Source organism: Typopeltis vanoorti, chromosome 8, assembly GCF_054136105.1.
Source record: "Typopeltis vanoorti isolate ZY-2024b chromosome 8, IOZ_Tvanoo_1.0, whole genome shotgun sequence".
Taxonomy (NCBI): domain Eukaryota; kingdom Metazoa; phylum Arthropoda; class Arachnida; order Uropygi; family Thelyphonidae; genus Typopeltis; species Typopeltis vanoorti.
Window position 1 is genome coordinate 147,921,623 of NC_143556.1, and position 21,453 is coordinate 147,943,075.

The following is a 21,453-nucleotide window of genomic DNA, read 5'->3' on the forward strand; positions in this document are numbered from 1 at the left end:
TGAAGGTCTTCCTGATCTCTCATCGCCTTCCGCTCTTGAAGCATGTGTGCCACTCAAAACACCTCGAACGACTCATTGCAACATTGCCATAAACTTGCCGAATTGTGTCAAACGTCTCTGTGGCAGATTTGTCCAGTTTCATGCAGAATTTCAAGTTTGCTCTTTGTTCTAACTTGCTGTCCATGATGAAATCGCAAATGTGGTAACACAGGTGGTCAGAATAGCATCAGTTGCACAGCTCCCGATGTACACAGGACGATGTCTTTTGGCACACTTACTTACTCTGAACCTATGGTTCATGTAGCTCCTTTTTGTAATCTTTCAAAAAACATGAACTCCATAAAAATAAAACGATGTTTTATTTTTATAGAGCACCCTTTGATTAGAACATATTTTTGACTGCAGCTCTTTTTAAATTATGAATGTACTAAAAAGAAATTAATGAAATGATCATATATCACTGTCACTGCCCATCTTTGCTATATTTGGCAAATATGATTTTTAGAAGTTTGAGTCAAAATTGTAGTTGTAGATGGCAATGAATGAATATGATATCAATTAATTATAAGTTTCAATGAAGTTCTCATCTCATTATTTTACTTAAGAAATTTTAACACCTGAAATAAGAAAATCTAAAATCATAAAAATATGATTAAAAGATATAACAAAAACAAAAAATAGGTTGATAATGAATGATGTAATATTAATAATAAATAGCAACATAAAACTCAAAAGATTAAAAGTGAAGGTGGGTGGGATTCAAAATATATTTTGGCCTAAAAACTAGAAATATGAAAAAAAAGACTAGTGTAAAAGGCCTCAGAATTAGAAACATAAAAAGCATGACTAAAGATGAAATCCATCTTTTTTTTTATGGGGTGAGGTAAAACCATTTCACGATAAAATAGAACAAGCGAAAACATCAGAATAAAAAATAAAATAAAAATAATTTGTAGTGCATGTTATATAGGTATATCACATAGGCTTTGTCAATGATGTAAAATATTTTGATTGGTGGAAAGTTTTTCATTATGGAGCTGCCAAACCTGAAATATAATGCATGGGTGCTGAACATTGACAGTGATGCAATGTTTTTTATTATTATTATTATTATCAACACTCGACCTCCATGGAGTCAGATACTCATCGTGGGAGGTACTCACTATTGCATAGAATGCTCATCCAACCATGTCTTAAACTGATTCAATGTGTCCACATCCACAACACACTCAGGCAATGCATTCTACTCACCAACCACCCTCCATATAAAGAACCTGCTTCTCACTCCTTTGCTCACACTCTCCTTATACAGTTTCCAGCAATGGCCTCTGGTTCTACTCCCCTCTCTAATTCTATGAAAATCTCTTCCATGTCTACCTGATAACAACCCCTGACCAGTTTATATGTCAAATCATATCCCCCCCTCTTCCTCTTATTCACGAGGCTCTGCAACTTGCATTCTCTCAATCTGTCCTCGTACTCCACATTCCAAAGACTGCTGACTACCTTTGTGAATTTTCTCTGTACCCTTTCCAACATATCCTCATCACCATGAGAACCAGGCAACCAAATCTGTGCATGATAATCCATATGAGGCCTGATCAAGGCCTTATACAATGGAAGCATAACTTCTCTATTTCTGCATGTCAGGGTTCTCTGCATCATTGCCATTATTCGATGTGATGTCTTCACAACTTGTGCAATGTAGCCCCTGAATTTCAGGTCCTTGTCCACCATCACACCTAGATCTCTCATCTTGTCTACTTCTGTTAAAGTTTCCCCACCAAGTGTATGCTTTGCATCCCATCTTTGCTTACCAAATCTCAAAACCTTAGCCTTGGCAACATTGAACTGATAGTTCCACTTACCTGCCCATTCATGCAATCTATTCAAATCCTCTTGTAAGGCATTAATCAGCCTGACTGTGCATTGCTCTCCCCCAGTTTTGTATCATCTGCAAACAGTTGGATATCACTAGTTAAACCCAACCCAATATCATTAAACGTTTATTTTTCACTTGGTTAGAGTATAATAAATTTCGTTTAATCCTTTATCCAAGTGTGAGCAAACAAAGTTTGCGCCTGAAAGTATCTTCAGGACTGGGGTAAGGTGGTACAACACCAGGGCAACTCATTGCAAAGGTGGAGCAAGCTATTAACACTCCTATCTCAGTATCTCCTATAATGCAAAACACATCTCCTTGCGGATATGTCTAATGTTATGCATTAAGGGAAGGGCCACTACCCAGACTAGTTTCAACCTTTATTGAGGTATCTTCAGTGGGAGCCAGGCCCAAGTTGAGATACCAGGCGGAAGCATTAGCAGGTCATCTCTACCTATAGGAGTTGCCAAATGGTGTGCCACCCTTTTTTTAATAAATTACTCTGGATTTAGAGAAAGATGTTGAAAGTTTATTTTTCACTTGGTTAGAGTATAATAAATTTAGTTTAATCCTTTATCCAAGTGTGAGCAAACAAAGTTTGCACCTGAAAGTATCTTCAGGACTGGGGTAAAGTGGTACAACACCAGGGCAACTTGTTGCAAAGGTGAAGCAAGCTACCAACACTCCTGTCTCAGTATCTCCTATAATGCAAAACACATCTCCTTGCAGATATGTCTAATGTTATGCATTAAGGGAAGGGCCACTACCCAGACCTGCTAATGCTTCCGCCTGGTATCTCAACTTGGGCCTGGCTCCCACTGAAGAGACCTCAATAAAGGTCGAAACTAGTCTGGGTAGTGGCCCTTCCCTTAATGCATAACATTAGACATATCCGCAAGGAGATGTGTTTTGCATTATAGGAGATACTGAGACAGGAGTGTTGGTAGCTTGCTCCACCTTTGCAACAAGTTGCCCTGGTGTTGTACCACCTTACCCCAGTCCTGAAGATACTTTCAGGCGCAAACTTTGTTTGCTCACACTTGGATAAAGGATTAAACTAAATTTATTATACCAATATCATTAACATACAAATTGAACAACAATGGCCCCAAAACTGATTGGTGTGACACACCACTGGTGACTTTTCAAGATACTGCACCCCCCATATACAACTTTCTGATACCTATCTGACAGCCAGTCACTGATCCAACACAGAAGTCTGTTATCCAATCCCATCTGTTTCAATTTATTTAAGAGTTTGTCATGTGACAGTCTATCAAAAGCCTTTGCAAAATCTAAGTACACCACTGTATATGCATCTCCTCTGTCCAAAGTATTTGTCACCTTTATAGTATATAAGTAAGTTAGTGAAACATGATCTCCCTTTAACCACCCCATGCTGATAACCATGGAGAATACTACTGTTATCAACCCATTTCTGTATCCTACTTCTCACCAATCTCTCCAGCACCTTCACCACAACTCCAGATATACAGACCGGTCTATAATTTGAAGCTACAGCCTTATCACCGCCTTTATGCAGTGAAACAATTTTACCCTCCTTCCACTCCCTTGGAACCTGCTGTTGCAAAACTCTTGTTAAACGTTAAACAGGCATGCCAATGCTACTGCCTATTTTAATCACTGTGACGTCTCATATTTTTAATTTTGTTTTAATTTTTTTGAAAGCTGGGAATAGTTACTTTTCCCGTTTCTGAACTATGAATGTGTTTAACTACATGGTGCTGCTTTTTTTCTGTGGTTGTAGTTTTTAGGGTTTGTCTGTTTTCTTTTGAAAAAAATTGAGTATGGGACAATTATAGTAATGTTTATCCAGTAGGAGAGTGTAACTTTTGCTGTCCTTGCTCCATAAAACCACAAATCATCCAAGTGGGAATAGAGATCTAATTGTAAAGCCAATATAGATGCCGTTGTAATTTAGTTGGCAGGGAAAGAGATAAACTACTTTGCAACACTGTAGCATTTCATAGTTGTTTTCTTTTCTGTTATTTTTAAATGATTATGTCCCCAAGACATAATTTTAATAATTTTGAATAACTTGTGAAAACAGAATATTTAAATTTAAATGTATGTTTTATAATTTTATGTATATATTTTTATGCATCAAAATTTTAGTATAGGAAATATTTATTTCCTCCTGAGGAGTAACAGGCTCTTATTTTGGCTGTCAAATTTACATAGTTAATTAATTGTTGGGGGTAGGCATGGTTTGAGAAAATCTGCTTTAGATGGGTAATTTTCCACTCGAAATCTTCAGGAACTGTTGTGTATTTATATACATTAATGAATTGAAAGAGAGTGCAATTGATTTTTTAACAGTGTAGGGATCATAAGAATTAAAGTGTAGATAGTTCCCTGCATTGGTTGGTTTATTATTTATTATTATTATTATTATTTGACACCTCCAGGGAGTCCAAGGACTCATCGAGGGAGGGTACCAGGTCTACAACTCCGTCTCCACCATTCAATCACAACTGACTACAACTACACCAACGCCATATACTGCCTACCACCACTGGTATTTCCACAGACAATCACAAACATACATGCCCACGGAGGGATTCGAACCCGCAGCCCTTTGACTGGAAAGCGGATACGCTATCCACTCAGCCAACCAGGCCATTCCCTGATCTGTGTTAAGTTTAAAAAAAATTTTTTTTCTTCTTTGTTCTCTATAGTGAAATACAATCTGTCATCATAATTATTAAGGGATGCCAATAAATTTAAAATGTTTTTTTCTCCAAAAGGACATTGTGAGTACATCAACTAAAAAAGAAATGCTATGTGCAATCATTGGGAGTGATAAGTGTGACTCCACATGGGCTAGAAATAAGTCAGCAAGCTGACTACCAATGTTTTGGCCCATTGAGAGGCTGAAAATTTGTATTTTGAAATTTTGGAATTTAAAGTAGTAACACTGAGACTTTTATTAAAGTTAGAATATCTAAAGGAATTAATCTTGTCAAGGCTTAAATTATTTTGTAATAAATTGTAGACTCTGGACTATGTACAATATTTTGGAGACATCAGGATTGGTATACAAAGACTGTAAGAATATTGTTGTGCAGAAGGTGAAATTTTTTATTCTCATGAAAAGATCATATGTATTTTTGATCACATACCCTGATGTTTTCATTAGTGGTTTTAAATAAGTTAGCAACAAATTTTAATAAAGTGGATATTATAGTATTCTTTTGATATAATTGGGCCTATGGGGTATTAATTTGCCCGAAGATGGTTGAGGAGGGGCGTTTCATTTGCGATAAGTTTTTTATTGTGAATTTATCTATTTTATCTTTATTTTTTAATTATTCTAAATAATTATCCATTTTCTTCATCAGGTTTGAAGTGGGATTGAAATCTATTTTTTGATGTGTATTAGGGTCTGTAATATTATTTATTATTTTATTTCTGTAACCTGATTTTGTTGATAATTTCCATTTATTTTTCATCCACAAAGAGATCCCAGCTCTCGCTCTGCTTGGGTTTTTGGGTTATCCAAGCCCTTCAAGATGTGGATGTAAGCATCCTGAACTCTTGCATCTGACACTTTTCTTTTTTATTTCTGTCAAACTGCTAAATCTGAGATTTTGTTAGTAACCTCTTTTTAGTACTTCATGTAATTTTCCAGTTAAATCTGTATGTTCAATGTTCCAAATCTCAAAGTTCATGTTCATAGTCAATTTCATTTCATAGCAATAGGTTTTTTTTTTTACGAAAAAGGGAAGCCAACCTGAAGAACCCAAGTTTTATTCTTGAAGTGTGCCTTCTTCTAGCTTGTGGGGAACCAACTCCAGACTGTACCAGACCACACAGAGAGAGGTTAATGCCAGGGATCTTGACCACTTGAAGACTGTCTTCATCCTGACTATGGGATCCTTCTACCTATACAAAAAAAAAAAAAAAAAAAAAAAAAAAAAAACATAGATTGGAAGTAGATATGAGTTGGTCAAGAGACCAGACAGGAAAGGTGAAAGAAAAGGGCCCATCTCAAGGTAAGTGGAACAAGAGAGCAAACCCAGCTATAAGACTTAGGACCCTGTTGATCCATGGGTCCTTATTTAATGTATTCTGACCACCTTACCATGTCTGATGCAATCCATAACCTGGGAGAATGCACTCCCAGGGAGATCAGGGTTCTCAGAGAGAAGATTCCCCCCCCCCCCACCGATCTTCCTGCCTTGCTATATATGTGTGTGCCATTAGTTTCCTACTCTGCCATTTCAATCTCCAATAAGCACTAGCTCTTCTTTTAATATTCCTGTGATTTTAAATCTCGTTACTTTCATTCTCTGCAAGTTCTTATGCTGGCTGTTTTTTTTTTAAACCTTGTTGTAATAGTAGTAAATATAAAGTGAAATTTAACTGTTATCTAATTTCACATAGCCAGAGTTGTGAGAATAACTTTTTGTTGTTATTGTTGTCATTGTTTTACAAAAATTATAAAAATCTTAAAAAAAAAAAAAAAGAAGAAGAAGATAAATACAAACTCATCTTTGTATCATTGCTAAAATATACATCAGTATTTTTTTTTTAAATTTAAGCTCAGTTAATGAAAATAAAGGTGAAAAAATTAATTTTCTGATACAAGTTATATGTAAATTCAAAATGTTATATGAATATTTCAAAAATGGATAATAGCCCCATTCATTATTATCTATTTATGTTTTGCTGTCATGATGTATATTTAATTTAAGCTAATATTGATTACAAGTTGGTTGGCTGGGTCTAGTCTGTGATCATTTGTTTATCATCCAAATGAATATCTGTTAAAGGGGCATGCAATGGAAAATTCAAGATTGGACATTGGGTATTTTAAATTTCATCCTTTGGCAGCAGTTTCATATTACTTGAACTATAAGAGTTGTCAGCACTTTACCACTAACAAAAGTAAAACTGCTGATAACTGTAACTGAATTAAAGCACCTGTGTTTTAATATGTAATTAGCAAAGTAATATAATGCAGTAAAGAAAGAAATAACTGAAAATGCAGGACAGATAGTAAAGGTTATCACAAAAGTAAGACCAGTTATCCAAGTGGGTAATGTATTCTTTTCTCTAACCAGCATGTGGTGGATTCCAAATGTGATGGGGAGACATTGAAGAGAGTCCACAGACGAGTGACTAAGACAATATCAGGAGTTTGGAATGCTGGCTATGGAGAGAGGTTGAAGAGATGTGGATTGCAAAGTTTGGTGGATAGGAGGAAGAGAGGTGATATGATAGAGATGTTTAAGTTAGTGAGAGGATTTTATCAGATTAATCCAGAGGATATTATAAAAAGAGTAAAACGTGAGAGGGTAAGAACCAGAGGTCATTCCTGGAAGTTGTGTAAAAGTGTGGTAAAGAAGGGTGTGAGGAGTAGATTTTTTATATGGAGAATTGTCAGCGAATGGAATGCATTTCCAGAATGTGTTGTTAATGCAAGGAGTGTTAAGGACTTAAAGATTCTATATGATAAATATGTTGTCAGTTGAATGAACCTCCCACTGGTTCATTCATTGAACCTCCCACTGGTTCCAAAACCAGTTTGATCAGCTAAAGCTGATCAAACTGGTTTTGGAACCAGAAGAAGAGGAACTGAGATGTTTCATGATTGAAAGAGATGACAATTTTGTAAACTTTCAGCAAGAATAGCAATTTGAGAAGATGACACTATAATACCTCATAATTCTTGAAAGTCCAAAGAGAAATAGATACACTTTAGCCAGTTATTGAGAGATTTATAAAGAGAAGAATACAGAAGCCACTGCTTGTTCATCTGTCGATAACTTCATAAGAAAGGTTGAATGGCCAAATTAAACATTTCCACCCCTATTTTCTTATATTATTTATACTGTATTATATTACTTACATTTAATAATTACATATTGAATTCTAAATTGTGTGTGCATTCTGTGAATAAAATAACAGAAATAAATTTAAAAATATGTAATACTACTGTAAACATGTAAGTAGGATGTGATCAGTTTAGAAACATTGTTTACATTTGCTTTATTACAGCAATGACTTTAGTTCCAGCATTGTTTATGTTGTCTACAATGCCATTTTGCCCTGAATCTCCAAAATATATTCTCATTACACAGGGAAGAGATGTTGCTGCACAGAAAGGTAAGTTTATGTGTGAATTCTATCTAAAAGAAAAATTTCTTTTTTTGGCTAATCATTCCCTTAGGTACTGAAATTGCATTGTCAGTTTTACTACTATTTCTGTTCATATTTGTTATTATTAATAACAGTAGACCTCCTTGGGACCAGCTGACTCATACTCATCAGTCTCATTCAACAAGCAGTGTATCTTCACTGACATTTTCACCACACCCTTATGCAACTTTCAGGAATGGCTTTTCTTCTGAATAATTATCATTTAGGTTAATTAAAATGAAAACACAATGAATTAATTAAACACAAGTTTAATAATGCAAGTATTTCATCTGTTATAGAGAAATCATCTGGAACTATTATTATTATTATTATTATTATTTGACACCTCCAGGGAGTCCAAAGACTCATCCAGGGAGGGCACCTGCTCTACAACTGTCTCCACAATTCAATCCACCAACTGACCACAACTACACTAATGCCATCTACCGCCGACCACCACTTGTATTCCCAAAGACAATCACAAACATCCATGCCCACGGCAGGATTCCAACCCGCAGCCTTTTGACTTGAGAGTGGATACTCTACCCACTCAGTCAGCCAGGCTGGCTAATTATTATTATTATTATTATTACGTAACACCTCAGGAAGTCCAAAGACTTATCGAGGGAGGGCATCTACTTTACAAGTTTCCGTCTCCACCAACCGCAACTACCTTAATATATACACCACCGACATCTATGCACCACCACCACCACCACTAGTTACTTAAATAAAGAGCCAATAGGCTTCATTTCGGCAATGTAACATTATTTAAATTAAGCGGATATTAAATCCCACATTGTTTCAAAACCGAATAAGAAACTAAATGATCGGAATCAAAGAGTTTCATGCCGAATATAGTAAACTATAAAATCATTGCTAGTATCGGCAGATACTAGCAATGTTACATTGCCGAAATGAATCCTTTTGGCTCTTTATTTAAGTAATTTAATGGTTGTACCTGTTTGACAACTCGTATAGCAGAATATATAAGTTCTTTTCGCTATACCCTCAGTATTGATTTGGTCTACCTACTCACTGATGAGACCTCAATAAAGGTCGAAACTGGTCTGGATAGTGACCTTCCACCATAATGCATAACATCATACATCTCCTAGGAGATGTGTTTTTACATTATGGGAAATACTAAGAATAGTGATCAGATCTTTACCCACCTTTGCTACGAGTTGCCCTAGTTTGTACTACGTGCTTTGGCTTACTCTAGTATTCGCCGATACTTTTATAGTTTACTATATTCGGCATGAAACTCTTTGATTCCGATCTTTGAATTTCTTATTTGGTTTTGAAACAATGTAGGATTTAATATCCCCTTAATTTAAATAATACCACCACTAGTATTTTCACAAACAATCACAAACATCCATGCCCATGGCAGGATTTGAACCCGCAGCCTTTTGGCTGGAGAGAGAATACACTAACCACTCGGCCAACAAGGCTGGAATACAATATAAAAATTGAATAATACACCCAAAATAATGGAAGATGTCAGACTAAAAGTCCTAATAGTGGGGTACCCTCTAGGAGTGTTGATAAACCGCTACACAGCAGTTCTATGAATTACTGTTTCCCAAATCTTGGAAAGGTTTACATAACCATATTTATTTCGATTTGGTTGGTTTGGTTTTTTAAATCAGCTGCTGATTCCAAAAAATCCTTTAAGTTTGTATTTGCAGTGAAGTGTAGTAATGTTTTCCATTTGATTCTGTGCATGGTCAGCTAGACCTGAATGACCATAGTTGTGGTGGTGGATATATTTCTGTTCTTCAAGACATATGATACTTGCAGATCTTCCAGTTTGTTCATAACACAATAAGTTGCAAGAACAAGAGCACTACTGCATACCTGGAACAAAAAGAGGTGAGAGTCAATCTTTAGGGGAGTGAATAAGACCAGCCAGCTTCATATGAGGTTTGAAAGCAGCATGGAGATTATATTTCTTTAAATTCTGGCTATTTTTTTAATGAGTCTCAGATTGGACATAATTATAGCATTACGATAATCTGTATGTTGAGAAGGATATGAAGGGATAGGAAGAACAACTATTTTGCTAATAATTTTTGCATTGCAGCCATTGGATACAAAGGCACGGCAACTATTATTTCCTTTTTCTCTAGCAGGCTGGATTCTGGTGTGTTTACTGTTGAGATGAAGGAAGAAAGTGTGTGTTGAAGTCATGTAGCCAAATGGAGTAAATATATAATCAGTGTATCTTTGCCAGATAGAAGGTTTGAGAATGATAGTATTAAGAGTATGTTTTTCCAAAATGCTCTATGTAGAAATTGGGTAGAGAAGAAAAGAGCCCATGGCTGTATCTGCAGTCTGTTTATATTATATATATATAATCTTTCCAAGTGAAATAATCACTATGTATGGCAAAACTGAAGACATAAGTGATGCCATGGGGAGGAATAAATTTTAAGTGTCAGAAAAGGGGATGTCAGAAAATAAAGAAGTGATGTCAAAACTAATCATGATATCAGTTCTACTAAAACTAAATTTTGGATTATAGATTTATAAATGTCCACACATTTATAAATCAGTTGAATACAATAAACCCTTATGTATGGCCTATATAGGCCAGACATAAGGGTTTGAAAAAGCATTTGATTCAGTTAAAACATCTGCAACACTAAAGGCACTTGAAACCCCGGGAACTGAGAAACCATATATTGAACACTAAAACATATTTACAGTAATGCAGCTTCTGTAATTAAATTATATAAAAACAGTGAAAAGTTCCCAATACAAAAAGGCATCCGGCAAGGTGACACCATATCTCCCAAATTATTTACAGCTGCACTAAGGAAGTCTTTAGAAGCCTTGATTGGGAAACAAATGGAATAAACATAAATGGAGAAAGGCTGCATCATCTGAAATTTGCAGATGATATTGTCCTGATGACAGATAATCTTGAAGATCTGGAATAATAAGAAATCAGCTAAATGAAGTCTCCAGAGTAATTGGATTAAAAATAAATAGAGAAAAAACAAAAATAATGATGAATAAATATATTAACCATAGAACTGTCAAAGTTGAAACCATGAAATAGAACAAGTTACTTCATATGTATATTTGGACCAATTGTTATCCTTTGAGGAATGCCAAAGAAAAGAGATTGAACAAAGAATTCACTTTCGCTTATGGGAAAATGAGAGACATATTCAGAAGTGACATCCTTATGAGTCTAAAAAGGAAAGCTTTTGACCAGTGCATACTTCCTGTCCTAACACATGGAGGAAAAACATGGACTTTAACAGAAGCCGTAAACAAAAAGCTGAGAACAACACAACATTGCATGGAAAGAAGTATGCTAAAAATAACATTAAGAGATAGGAAGACAGATACCTGGATAAGATCTCAAACAGGTGTCGTGGATATTGTAAAATACATTAAACAGGCTAAGTGGAGATGGGCTGGCCATATTGCCAGATGCAGTGATGTGAGATGGACTAGAAAAACAACAGAGTGGAGACCAATGGATGGAGCAAGACAAAAAGGGAGACGAAGAAGAAGGTGGAGGGATGAACTGGAACAAATTGCAGGAGTGAGATGGATGGGAGAGGCAAAAAAAAAAGCGAGTGATCTTGAAAATCATGGGGAGACCATTGTCCAGCAGTGGACAGAACCAAAAGGTTGAAGAAGAAGAAATGTCCACGTGGTTAACCTAGTGGCTGTATGCTTCACGACCATATGCCTGGGGAAGGAATGTCCTAGGTTCGATGCCCATTGGTGACTTGAGGAGCTGAAGGATCTTCCTCAGCCATAGCCAAGTTAGCTGGTCTTAGACATAGACAGTAGGTTTTTTTCCCCAGCTTATTCTGGAGGTTTTCACACACACAACAAAGCAGGCAAACCAGCCTTGAGAACTCAATACGACAGGACATAGGATACACCCGGGTGTAGGGCTTGACCACCTTATCCTGTGAACAGTTTGAGGTCCGATGATTAATAAAACCCTCGACACTGCAAGGTAAAAGAGGGTAAAAGGAAAATGAGATGAGATGAGATTTATAAATTAAATATGCCAAAAAATTCTGTTCTTCATTTAATACTTTATCCAAGTGTATTATTATTATTATTAACACCAGTCTTCCATGGAGAAAAAAAAGACTCGTTCGAGAGGCACCACTGTTACACACAAAGCCCATCAAACTGTGCTTTAAATTCATTCAATGTATCTGTATTCACCATAATTTTAAGCAACGCATTCCACTTACTACCACTCTCCATGCAAAGAACCTACTACTTATGCCCCTACTCACACCCTCCTTCTACAGTTTCCAGGTATGTTTCCTTGTTCTACTCCTTCTCCCATTTTGTGAAAAATTGCTTCCACTTTAACTGGGTAACAACACTTTATCAACTGAAATCTTTCAATCATATCCTGTCTCTTCCTTCTGTTAATAATAAATGTAGTTTAATCCTTTATCCAAATGTAAGCAAACAAAGTTTGCGCCTGAAGTATCTTCAGGACTGAGACAACTCGTGGTAAAGGTGAACCAAGCTCTCATCACTCCTTGTCTTAATATCCCTCATAATGCAAAGCACATCTCCTTGTGGATATGTATAATGCTATGCATTAAGGGAAAGGGCCACTACCCAGACCAGTTTCAGCCTTTATTGAGGTCTCATCAGTGGGAGCCAGACCCAGAAGTGGTGATACTAAGGCAGAAGCAATATACATGCAATATAGCATTTTGGTCCACCTTTACCACGAGTTGCCTCAGTCCTGAAGATACTTCAGGCGCAAACTTTGTTTTCTTACACTTGGATAAAGGATTAAACTAAATTTATTATAGTCTAACCAAGTGGAAAAAACTTCCAACATCTTTCTCTAAATCCAGAGTAATTTAATAATAAGGTGGTACACCTTTTTAGCATTATACATGTCCACAAGTAGATGTGCTTTGCATTATAGGAGATATTAAGTCAAGGAGTGATGAGAGCTTGGTCCACCTTTACCACGAGTTGCCTCAGTCCTGAAGATACTTCAGGCACAAACTTTGTTTGTTTACACTTGGATGAAGGATTGAACTAAATTTATTATAGTCTAACAAAATGGAAAAAAACTTCCAACAACTTTCTCTAAATCCAGAGTAATTTAATAATAAGGTGGTACACCTTTTGGCAACTCATATAGGTAAATCTGACTTCTCCATTGTTTCTGCTTTAGTATCACCACTTCTGGGTCTGACTTCCACTGATGAGACCTCAATAAAGGTCGAAACCAGTCTGGGTAGTGGCCCTTTCCCTTAATGCATAGTACTATACGTCCACAAGGAAATGTGCACCTTGCGAACATATTATGGGAGATATTAAGACAAGGAGTGATGAGAGCTTGGTCCACCTGTACCACAAATTGCCTTAGTCCTGAAGATATTTCAGGTGCAAACTTTGTTTGCTTATGCTTGGATAAAGGATTAAACTAAATTTATTATAGTCTAACATCTTTTTTCCAAGTGGGAAAAAAATTTCCAACATCCTTCTGTTTAATGTTTTGCAAACTGCATTCCCTCAGCTTGTCCTCAGACCCCACACCCCAAAGACTAGTCACCACTTTGGTCCTGTATAATAAATTTAGTTTAATCCTTTATCCAAGTGTGAGCAAACAAAGTTTGCGCCTGAAAGTATCTTCAGGACTGGGGTAAGGTGGTACAACACCAGGACGACTCCTTGCAAAGGTGAAGCAAGCTACCAACACTACTATCTCAGTATCTCTCAATGCAAAACACCTCGTTGCGGATATGTCTAATGTTATGCATTAAGGGAAGGGCCACTAGCCAGACTAGTTTCGACCTTTATTGAGACTCTTCAGTGGGAGCCAGGCCCAAGTGGAGTTACCAGCCAGAAGCATTAGCAGGTCATCTCTACCTATAGGAGTTGCCAATTGGTGTGCCACCTTTTTAATAAATTACTCTGGATTTAGAGAAAGATGTTGAAAGTTTATTTTTCACTTGGTTAGAATATAATAAATTTAGTTTAATTTATTATTAAATTTAGGACTAAAGTTGAAAGTTTATTTTTCACTTGGTTAGATTATAATAAATTTAGTTTAATCCTTTATCCAAGTGTGAGCAAACAAAGTTTGCACCTGAAAGTATCTTCAGGACTGGGGTAAAGTGGTACAACACCAGGACGACTCCATGCAAAGGTATAGCAAGCTACTAACACACCCCAGTCCTGAAGATACTTTCAGGCGCAAACTTTGTTTGCTCCCACTTGGATAAAGGATTAAACTAAATTTATTATATTCTAACCAAGTGAAAAATAAACTTTCAACTTTAGTCCTGTGTTTCATCCCATTGTTGCCTACCAAATTTCAAAACATTACACTTTGCAGCATCGAATTGAGAGTTCCATACTGTTGCTTACTCATAAAACCCATTCAAGTCCTGTAAGACAATATCTGCTTGATTCCTCATCACTCTCCACAGTTTTCCATCATCTGCAAACAGTTGTATATCACCAGTTGAACCCATCCAAGCATCATTAATATACAAATTAATGTTATATGTATTCCTTCGATTACATAAATGATTTGTTTAGTGCGGATGGAAGAAGGGTGTGTGCGAAGTGTGACCTGAACGAGGAACTGATGAATGCAAATATGAAATTGATGACAGAAAGTGTTAGTAGCGATTGTGTCGCGAGTGCACGTTTGAAAGAAAAGGATGGCGAGAAGAGAGGGGCGAAAAAATGTTAAAAAATCAGGAAAAAAAAAAAAGAGCGATTTGAAAACCATAACGGATGTTAAAAGGGACGAAAGTGAGGCGGAAAGAATCGAAATTGAGAGAACGAATGAAAGTAGAAATGGCGTGATGCAGAAATCGCAAGTGAAAAAAATCGAAAGAATAAATGATAGCAAAAAAAGAATGAATGATGACCAAAGTTTGACGCATGTTGGACTGAAAGTACTGAAACAAAGAAGGATGAATGACAGTAAAAGTGAGAACAATGATAACGAAAGTTGGACGCATGTTAGTCTGAAAGTATGGAAACAAAGAAAGATAAATGAGAGTGAAAGTGAGAAGAATGATAGTGAAAGTTGGACGTATGTTGGACTGAAAGTACGGAAACAAAGAAGGATGAATGAGAGGGAAAGTGAGAAGAGGGGGTCGAGAGTTAGAAAGTTAAAAAGATTTAATGATAGAGAGAATGTGTTGCGAGATTCAGAAGGTGAATTGGATTGGATGAGGCAAGAAATGAAATGGATGCGGAATGAAATTAAGAGAATTCAGGTCAAAACTATTAAAATAAATCATGATGGCATGAAAGAGTTAACTGAAGATGAGCGAGTGGCATTGCATGGTGACTTCATTATTAAAGGTGTGCTAGAGGATAAAATGCACAAGGTATGTTTTCCAGGCAGTATAATGAGTAGAGTGATTGAGGCATTGGATATAAGTAGGGAGCGAGCAAAAGAGTTAATTGTATTAATTGGTACAAATGATTTGAGAGAGAACAAAGAGCATGTCAGAATGAATGTCAGGAGACTGCTTCGAAAGATAAAAGAGAATAGTGTAACAGGAAGGGTAGTCACTGTGTTGCCTAGGTATGATTGTGGTGAAATGAGGCAGAGAGCAAGGATTATGAATGATATTCTGGCTGAAATGTGTGAGGAGATGGGAGTACAGTTTGTTAATGTGTGGAATGAGTTTGAGGGACGAAGTGAGCTGTATGGGAGCGATGGACTGCATTTGAGTGGTTATGGTGTGAGTCGCTTGGAGAGACTGCTGCTAGAAGGGAGAGAATGAATAGAAAGAATGAATCAGATCGAGAAGGGAGGGATGTGGAAGAGCAGGAGAGTAAGACAGGAGAGATTGAAGAAGTGGAAATGAATAGGGAAGTGAGCGGTATGAGTACACAAAATGAGAGAATGGGTGTGCAAGAGGAGCAGGGAAACGGGGAGGCTCAGGGTGGACAGGGGTACACAGCATGAGAAAGGTGGATGCTCCAAGAGGAGGTGAGAGCATGTGTAGGCAGGAAAGAAATCGGATGACCAGGGATCAAGAGGAAACAGATGGAATTGCAAAGGGTTCTAAAATGAAGACGCAGAAGGGGAAACGGCCCCAGTCCAGCATGGAGAGATAACATCGAGTGAGTGGTATCAGTGGAACTAGCTGTAGATCCAGAAATGAGCTGTTGTGTTTGTATACCAATGCTAGAAGTATAAGAAACAAGGCAGATGAAATGGTTGCTCTAATTGCGTCTGTGCACCCAAAGATTGTCGGAATAAGTGAGACATGGTTAGATGAGGACGACATCCTGACAGGAATAGAGATGGAAAGGTATGATATATTTCATGAGGATAGAAGGGGTAAAAAAGGAGGGAGAGTGCTATTCATGATAGAGCGAGGGTTATGTCCATACAAGGTAGAGATGCAAGAGGGAAATGGGGCCAGAGGTTTTGAGGCAGTATGGTGTGAGATAGAGGTGAATAGAATGAAATAATTGGTGGGATGTTGTTATAGACCTGGTAATGTGGATGGTGGTAATAGTGAAATGTATAGTCAAATAAGCCAAGCAAATTAGAAAAGGGTGATAATTATGGGTGATTTTAATTATGGCAATATAGACTGGAATGAAGAGATAGCAACTGGAAGTAAAGAAAATGAGTTTCTTGAGTTTTTGAGGGATAACTACATCAGGCAGTATGTAACAGAGGGTACACGAGGATTAAGGGTCTTGGATTTGGTCATCTCATCAGAGGATGTAATTATAAATGAGGTGTCAAATCATCCACCAATTGTTGAAAGTGACCATGAGGTGATTACCTGGGTGGTTGCCAATAGTGCAAGGACCCCTGTGAAAAAAGGGTATATGTGGAACTATAAGGGGGGGTAATTATGAAAAGCTTAGGAGACAGCTTGCAGGTGTAGCATGGAATGAGGAGTTAGCTGAAAAAGAGATCAGTGCAGCTTGGGGGATTTTCAAAAACTATTTAGTAGATGCAATGTCTAAATGTATACCACGGGTAAGAAGGTTAAATAAGGTAGGTGTGAGATGGATAAATAAAGAGATTAAGCATGCGATACAGAGAAAAAGGGCATTGTGGAAGCAGCATAAGAGAAGTGGAAGTAACCAATTTCGTGTGGTCTACAAAGACCAGGCCAGGTGGGTGACTTGGTTGGTGAGAGTTGCTAAAGAGAGGTATGAACAGCAGTTACCTAATGAAGCCAAAAAGAATCCTAGGGAGTTCTTACAATATGTAGCCAGCAAAAGAAAGAATGATTATGGAAGGATGACATTGATTGGAGAAAATGAAATAAAGACAGCTTTTGCAGAATGTGTGGTGGAGATACTAAATGAGCTGTTCATTAAGGTGTTTCAATCTTGTGAATGTGACTACATGGAGAGATTGAGAGCAGTTGATGATGGGGAGGAGAGACTGACTGTAAGTAAGCAAGAGGTGTTTGGGGAGTTGAGTAAACTAGATATAAATAAGGCTGTGGGACTTGATAATATATCACTGCATATTCTGAAGGAATGTGCCAGAGAGTTGACACCTGCCTTGACATATTTTTTTAATATGAGTCTTGCACTTGGTCAAGTTCCTAAAGAGTGGAAGCAGGGCAAGATTGTGCCACTTCATAAAGGAGGTGATCGAACTCGAGAATCAAACTATAGGCCTATCTCTGTGTCAGTTGTTGTGGTTAAGTTGTTGGAGAAGCTTGTGAGAACTAGGATCCAGAGTTGGGTTGACAACAATGGTATTATCTTTGATAGACAGCATGGATTTGCTAAAGGAAGGTCATGTTTTAGTAATCTACTTACTTATTACAATAAAGTGACTGCTTCCTAGGACAGAGGAGAAGGATACACAGTAATATACTTGGATTTCGCAAAAGCTTTTGATAGAGTACCTCATGATAAGTTGACAGTCAAACTAGAGCAGATGGGGTTGGATATTAGATTAGTGCATTGGATTGGAGACTGGCTATCTGATAGGTAACAAGTTGTGTATGCGGGTGCGATATCCAGGAAAAGGAAAGTCACTAGTGGAGTGCCTCAGGGGTCTGTTTTACAGCCATTACTATTTAACTTGTATATTAATGATGTTGGCAAAGATTTAGATGGAGATATTCAGTTGTTTGCAGATGATGCAAATTTGGGACGAAGCATAAAGTGTAGTGAAGATGTTGTGGCCTTGCAAGAAGACTTGAATAAATTGAGTGATTAGGCAAGCAAATGGGGATGTGAGTTCAATGTTGCAAAATTTAAGGTTTTGAAATTTGGAAAACAAGATGGGATGCAGAATTTATGCTTGGTGAGAATATATTGTTGGAAGTAGAGGAAATAAGAGATCTGGGGGTGATAGTGGATAAGGATCTAAAATTTAGATGACACAACGCCAAAATTGTGACATCACAAAGACTTCTGGGAATGATGCGGAGGGCACTGACGTGTAGAAGTAGGGAGATTCTTGTTCCATTGTATAAGGCTTTGATTAGGCCACACATGGACTATTGTGCTCAGATTTGGTCACCGGGTTTTCAGAAAGATGAATTGATGTTGGAAAGAGTCCAAAGGTGAATGACTAAGGTAGTTTCTGACCTCTGGAATGTTGAGTATGAGGAAAGATTGAGAAGATGTAATTTGCAAAGTCTAGTGGAGAGAAGGAAGAGGGGAGATATGATAGAGATCTACAAGTTGGTAAGGGGTTGTTATAAGATCAATGGTGGAGAAGTTCTACAGAGAATAGTGGGAGAACAGGGGAGAACCAGAGGTCATCCCCGGAACTGTATAAAGAGGTTGTGAGTAGGGGAGTGAGAGGCAGGTTTTTTCCATGCAGAGTTGTGAATGATTGGAATGCCTTGGCTGAGAGTGTGGTGTCTGCAAGGAGTTTGAGTGTGTTTAAGACATGGTATGATGAGATGTGTGTGATAAAAGGACCTCCCAGATGAGTCTTTGACTCCATTAGGTCTTGTTTAATAATAATAATAATAATAAACAGACCCCGTGGCACACCACTAGTGGCTTTCCGTTTACTAGATAGTGCTGTCCCCATATGCAACTTGTTGATACCTATCTGCTAGCCATTTACCTATTCAACTCACTATTCTATCATCTAATTCCATCCACTTCAGTTTATTTACCAACTTGTGGTGTGGGCAGTCTATCAAAAGCCTTTGCAACATCTGAGTTTATTTCTCTATATGTATCTTCCTTGTCTAGTGCATTCGTCAACGTGTTTAGTAAATAAGCAAGTTTGTAAAACACAACCTACCTTCAACAAATCCATACTGACAAGCACAATAAAGAGAATAAATATCATTGTTATCAATCTACCTTTGTATCCTACTTTAACTACAACTGCAGATATAGAGATTGGCGTATAATTTGTTGCCTTAGCCTTATTCACCATCACAATTTTGCCTTCCTTCATTTTTTTGGTACTTGTGCAGTTGCAAGACTCTTGTTAAACAGGTAGGCCAAGACTGATGTTAATCCCTTGGAAGATTGCTTTAAGACACATGGTGATATGCTATCAAGTCCTGTTATCTCATTGACATACAGCTTACTTAACTCCTCATATATCTGTTGCTTGCTTATGATTAAAAGTCTTCTATCATTTCATTCTCTGACCTTGGGCTGATTTCACACTAAAGATGATACACTCTGATGAAGTGCTCACTGAATACCTGAACTGTGTCCAATGCAGCAGTTTCCAATCTCTCACTTTCATCCATTAACATCATCTTACCATAATCATTCTCCTTTCTACTTGTCACATACTGAATAAACTGAAGACGTTTTTTTTTTTTTTGGTCTAATTGCTAATTTCTGCTTTTAATGCACTTTTGTTTCCTTAAAAACTGAGTATCTCTCCCAATAATTGGCATTATTCATCTGTTGCTGTGCTGCCTTCAAATTGCTTTCCTCCTCTTCTTCCAGATTTCATGGTTATTCCCCTGATTCATCCATTTTATACATACCTTAATCAGCTTGACTTTCAGAATACATTCAGACACCGATACTGTTATGCATTTCTTTGTCAGTTCCAGAGTGTATTTATTTCTTTACCACTCAACTCCTCATTCCATGCTATAGCTCCAAGCTGTCTCCTAAAACTTGCAATAATCACCAGTTACTTCCACATACATTCTTTCCTGACAGAAGTCTTCATATGTTATCCCCAACCTGTGATCACTTCATGATCACTCTCACCAAATAGAGGGAAGTGCAAAACTACAATCAATTACATCCTCTGATGAAATTATCAGATCCCATGCTCTCAATTCTTGTGTTTGTTTATATACTGCCTGATATAGTTGTCTCTCAGGAACTCGAAGAATTCTTTTCCCTTATTCTCAAATGATATCTCTTCATTCCAATCTATATAGCCATAATAATCACCTTTTTGTTGTTCAGTAACCAAAATCTCTTTACACTACCTTTCACATTCCCTGGTCTATATTAACATCAAACTAAATATCTCTTTCTGTCCACCTCCACCTCACACCACACTGCTTCAAAACCATTGTCATTATCTCTTTTGTGTCTACCTCATGTGTACATAATTTCTTGCTACCGTTAGCAGCATCCCCACTCCTCCTTCTTGTCCTTTCTATCCATGCATAAAACCCAGTATCCTTCCATTTCTGTTCCTTTTAAGATATCATCTTCATTCTACAGTTTCACTTATTTCAATGATTTTAGAATGAATAAACTTAATCAGTGAAACAATTTATTTGCAAACTCATAGTGTTTGCAAATAAACACAGCAGTTCACTTTTAGGTCTATAACGAGTTCTTCCCAATCAACTTGATTGTTGTGATTTTGGTTGTGTAAGCAGAGTTTGCCTGTGAATTATATCCACAACTGGGCTACTTGTATATAGAGGCTAATGACTTCACATCAATTGTCTTAATATCCCATAATGCAAAATACACATCCTTTAGGACCTCTCATAATGCTATACATTATGAGAAGGAGCACTCCCCCACTTCCTTCTCCAAAAACTAGGCAGTCCCACAAATCACTCTAATCTTAATAAGTGACTGAAAGGATTATTTTAACTCATTAACTCTCGATCACTCAAAGATACCAAAGGTAGTTCTACTCAGTAACAGGCACATCCCATCACTGAGCAGAACCACTCATCACAGAAAAGCATCCACTAAATGGGCCCCCGATGAAGGCCAAAATAATTAGAAGCTCTACTATAGGCAAGCATCTGCTTGTGCATTTATAGTGAACATGGAATTGACTATTAGAGATTTTTTTAATTGACAAAGCTTGCATAAGAATGTTCACCACATCAAGCTTGATATTAACAGTATTTAGAGGCAAGTTGCAGATGGCACATTGTATATGCAGCATGAGTTCTAATGGCATAGCTTGATGAAGTGTTATGGCCAGTGTTAGGTGCTGATATAAGCTC

General features: G+C 37.2%; 1 protein-coding gene across 2 annotated transcripts in view; it reads left to right on the forward strand.

Annotated features, from left to right (window-relative positions):
- The window catches only part of LOC150104416 (solute carrier family 2, facilitated glucose transporter member 1-like), a 454,614-nt gene that overhangs the window by 211,202 nt on the left and 221,959 nt on the right, over positions 1-21,453 (forward strand). For both annotated transcript variants that reach the window (XM_090396366.1, XM_090396365.1), the window contains exon 5: positions 7,907-8,014. In XM_090396366.1, the coding sequence (XP_090252492.1) occupies positions 7,907-8,014 (108 nt within the window). The remainder of the gene's footprint in view (positions 1-7,906; positions 8,015-21,453) is intronic.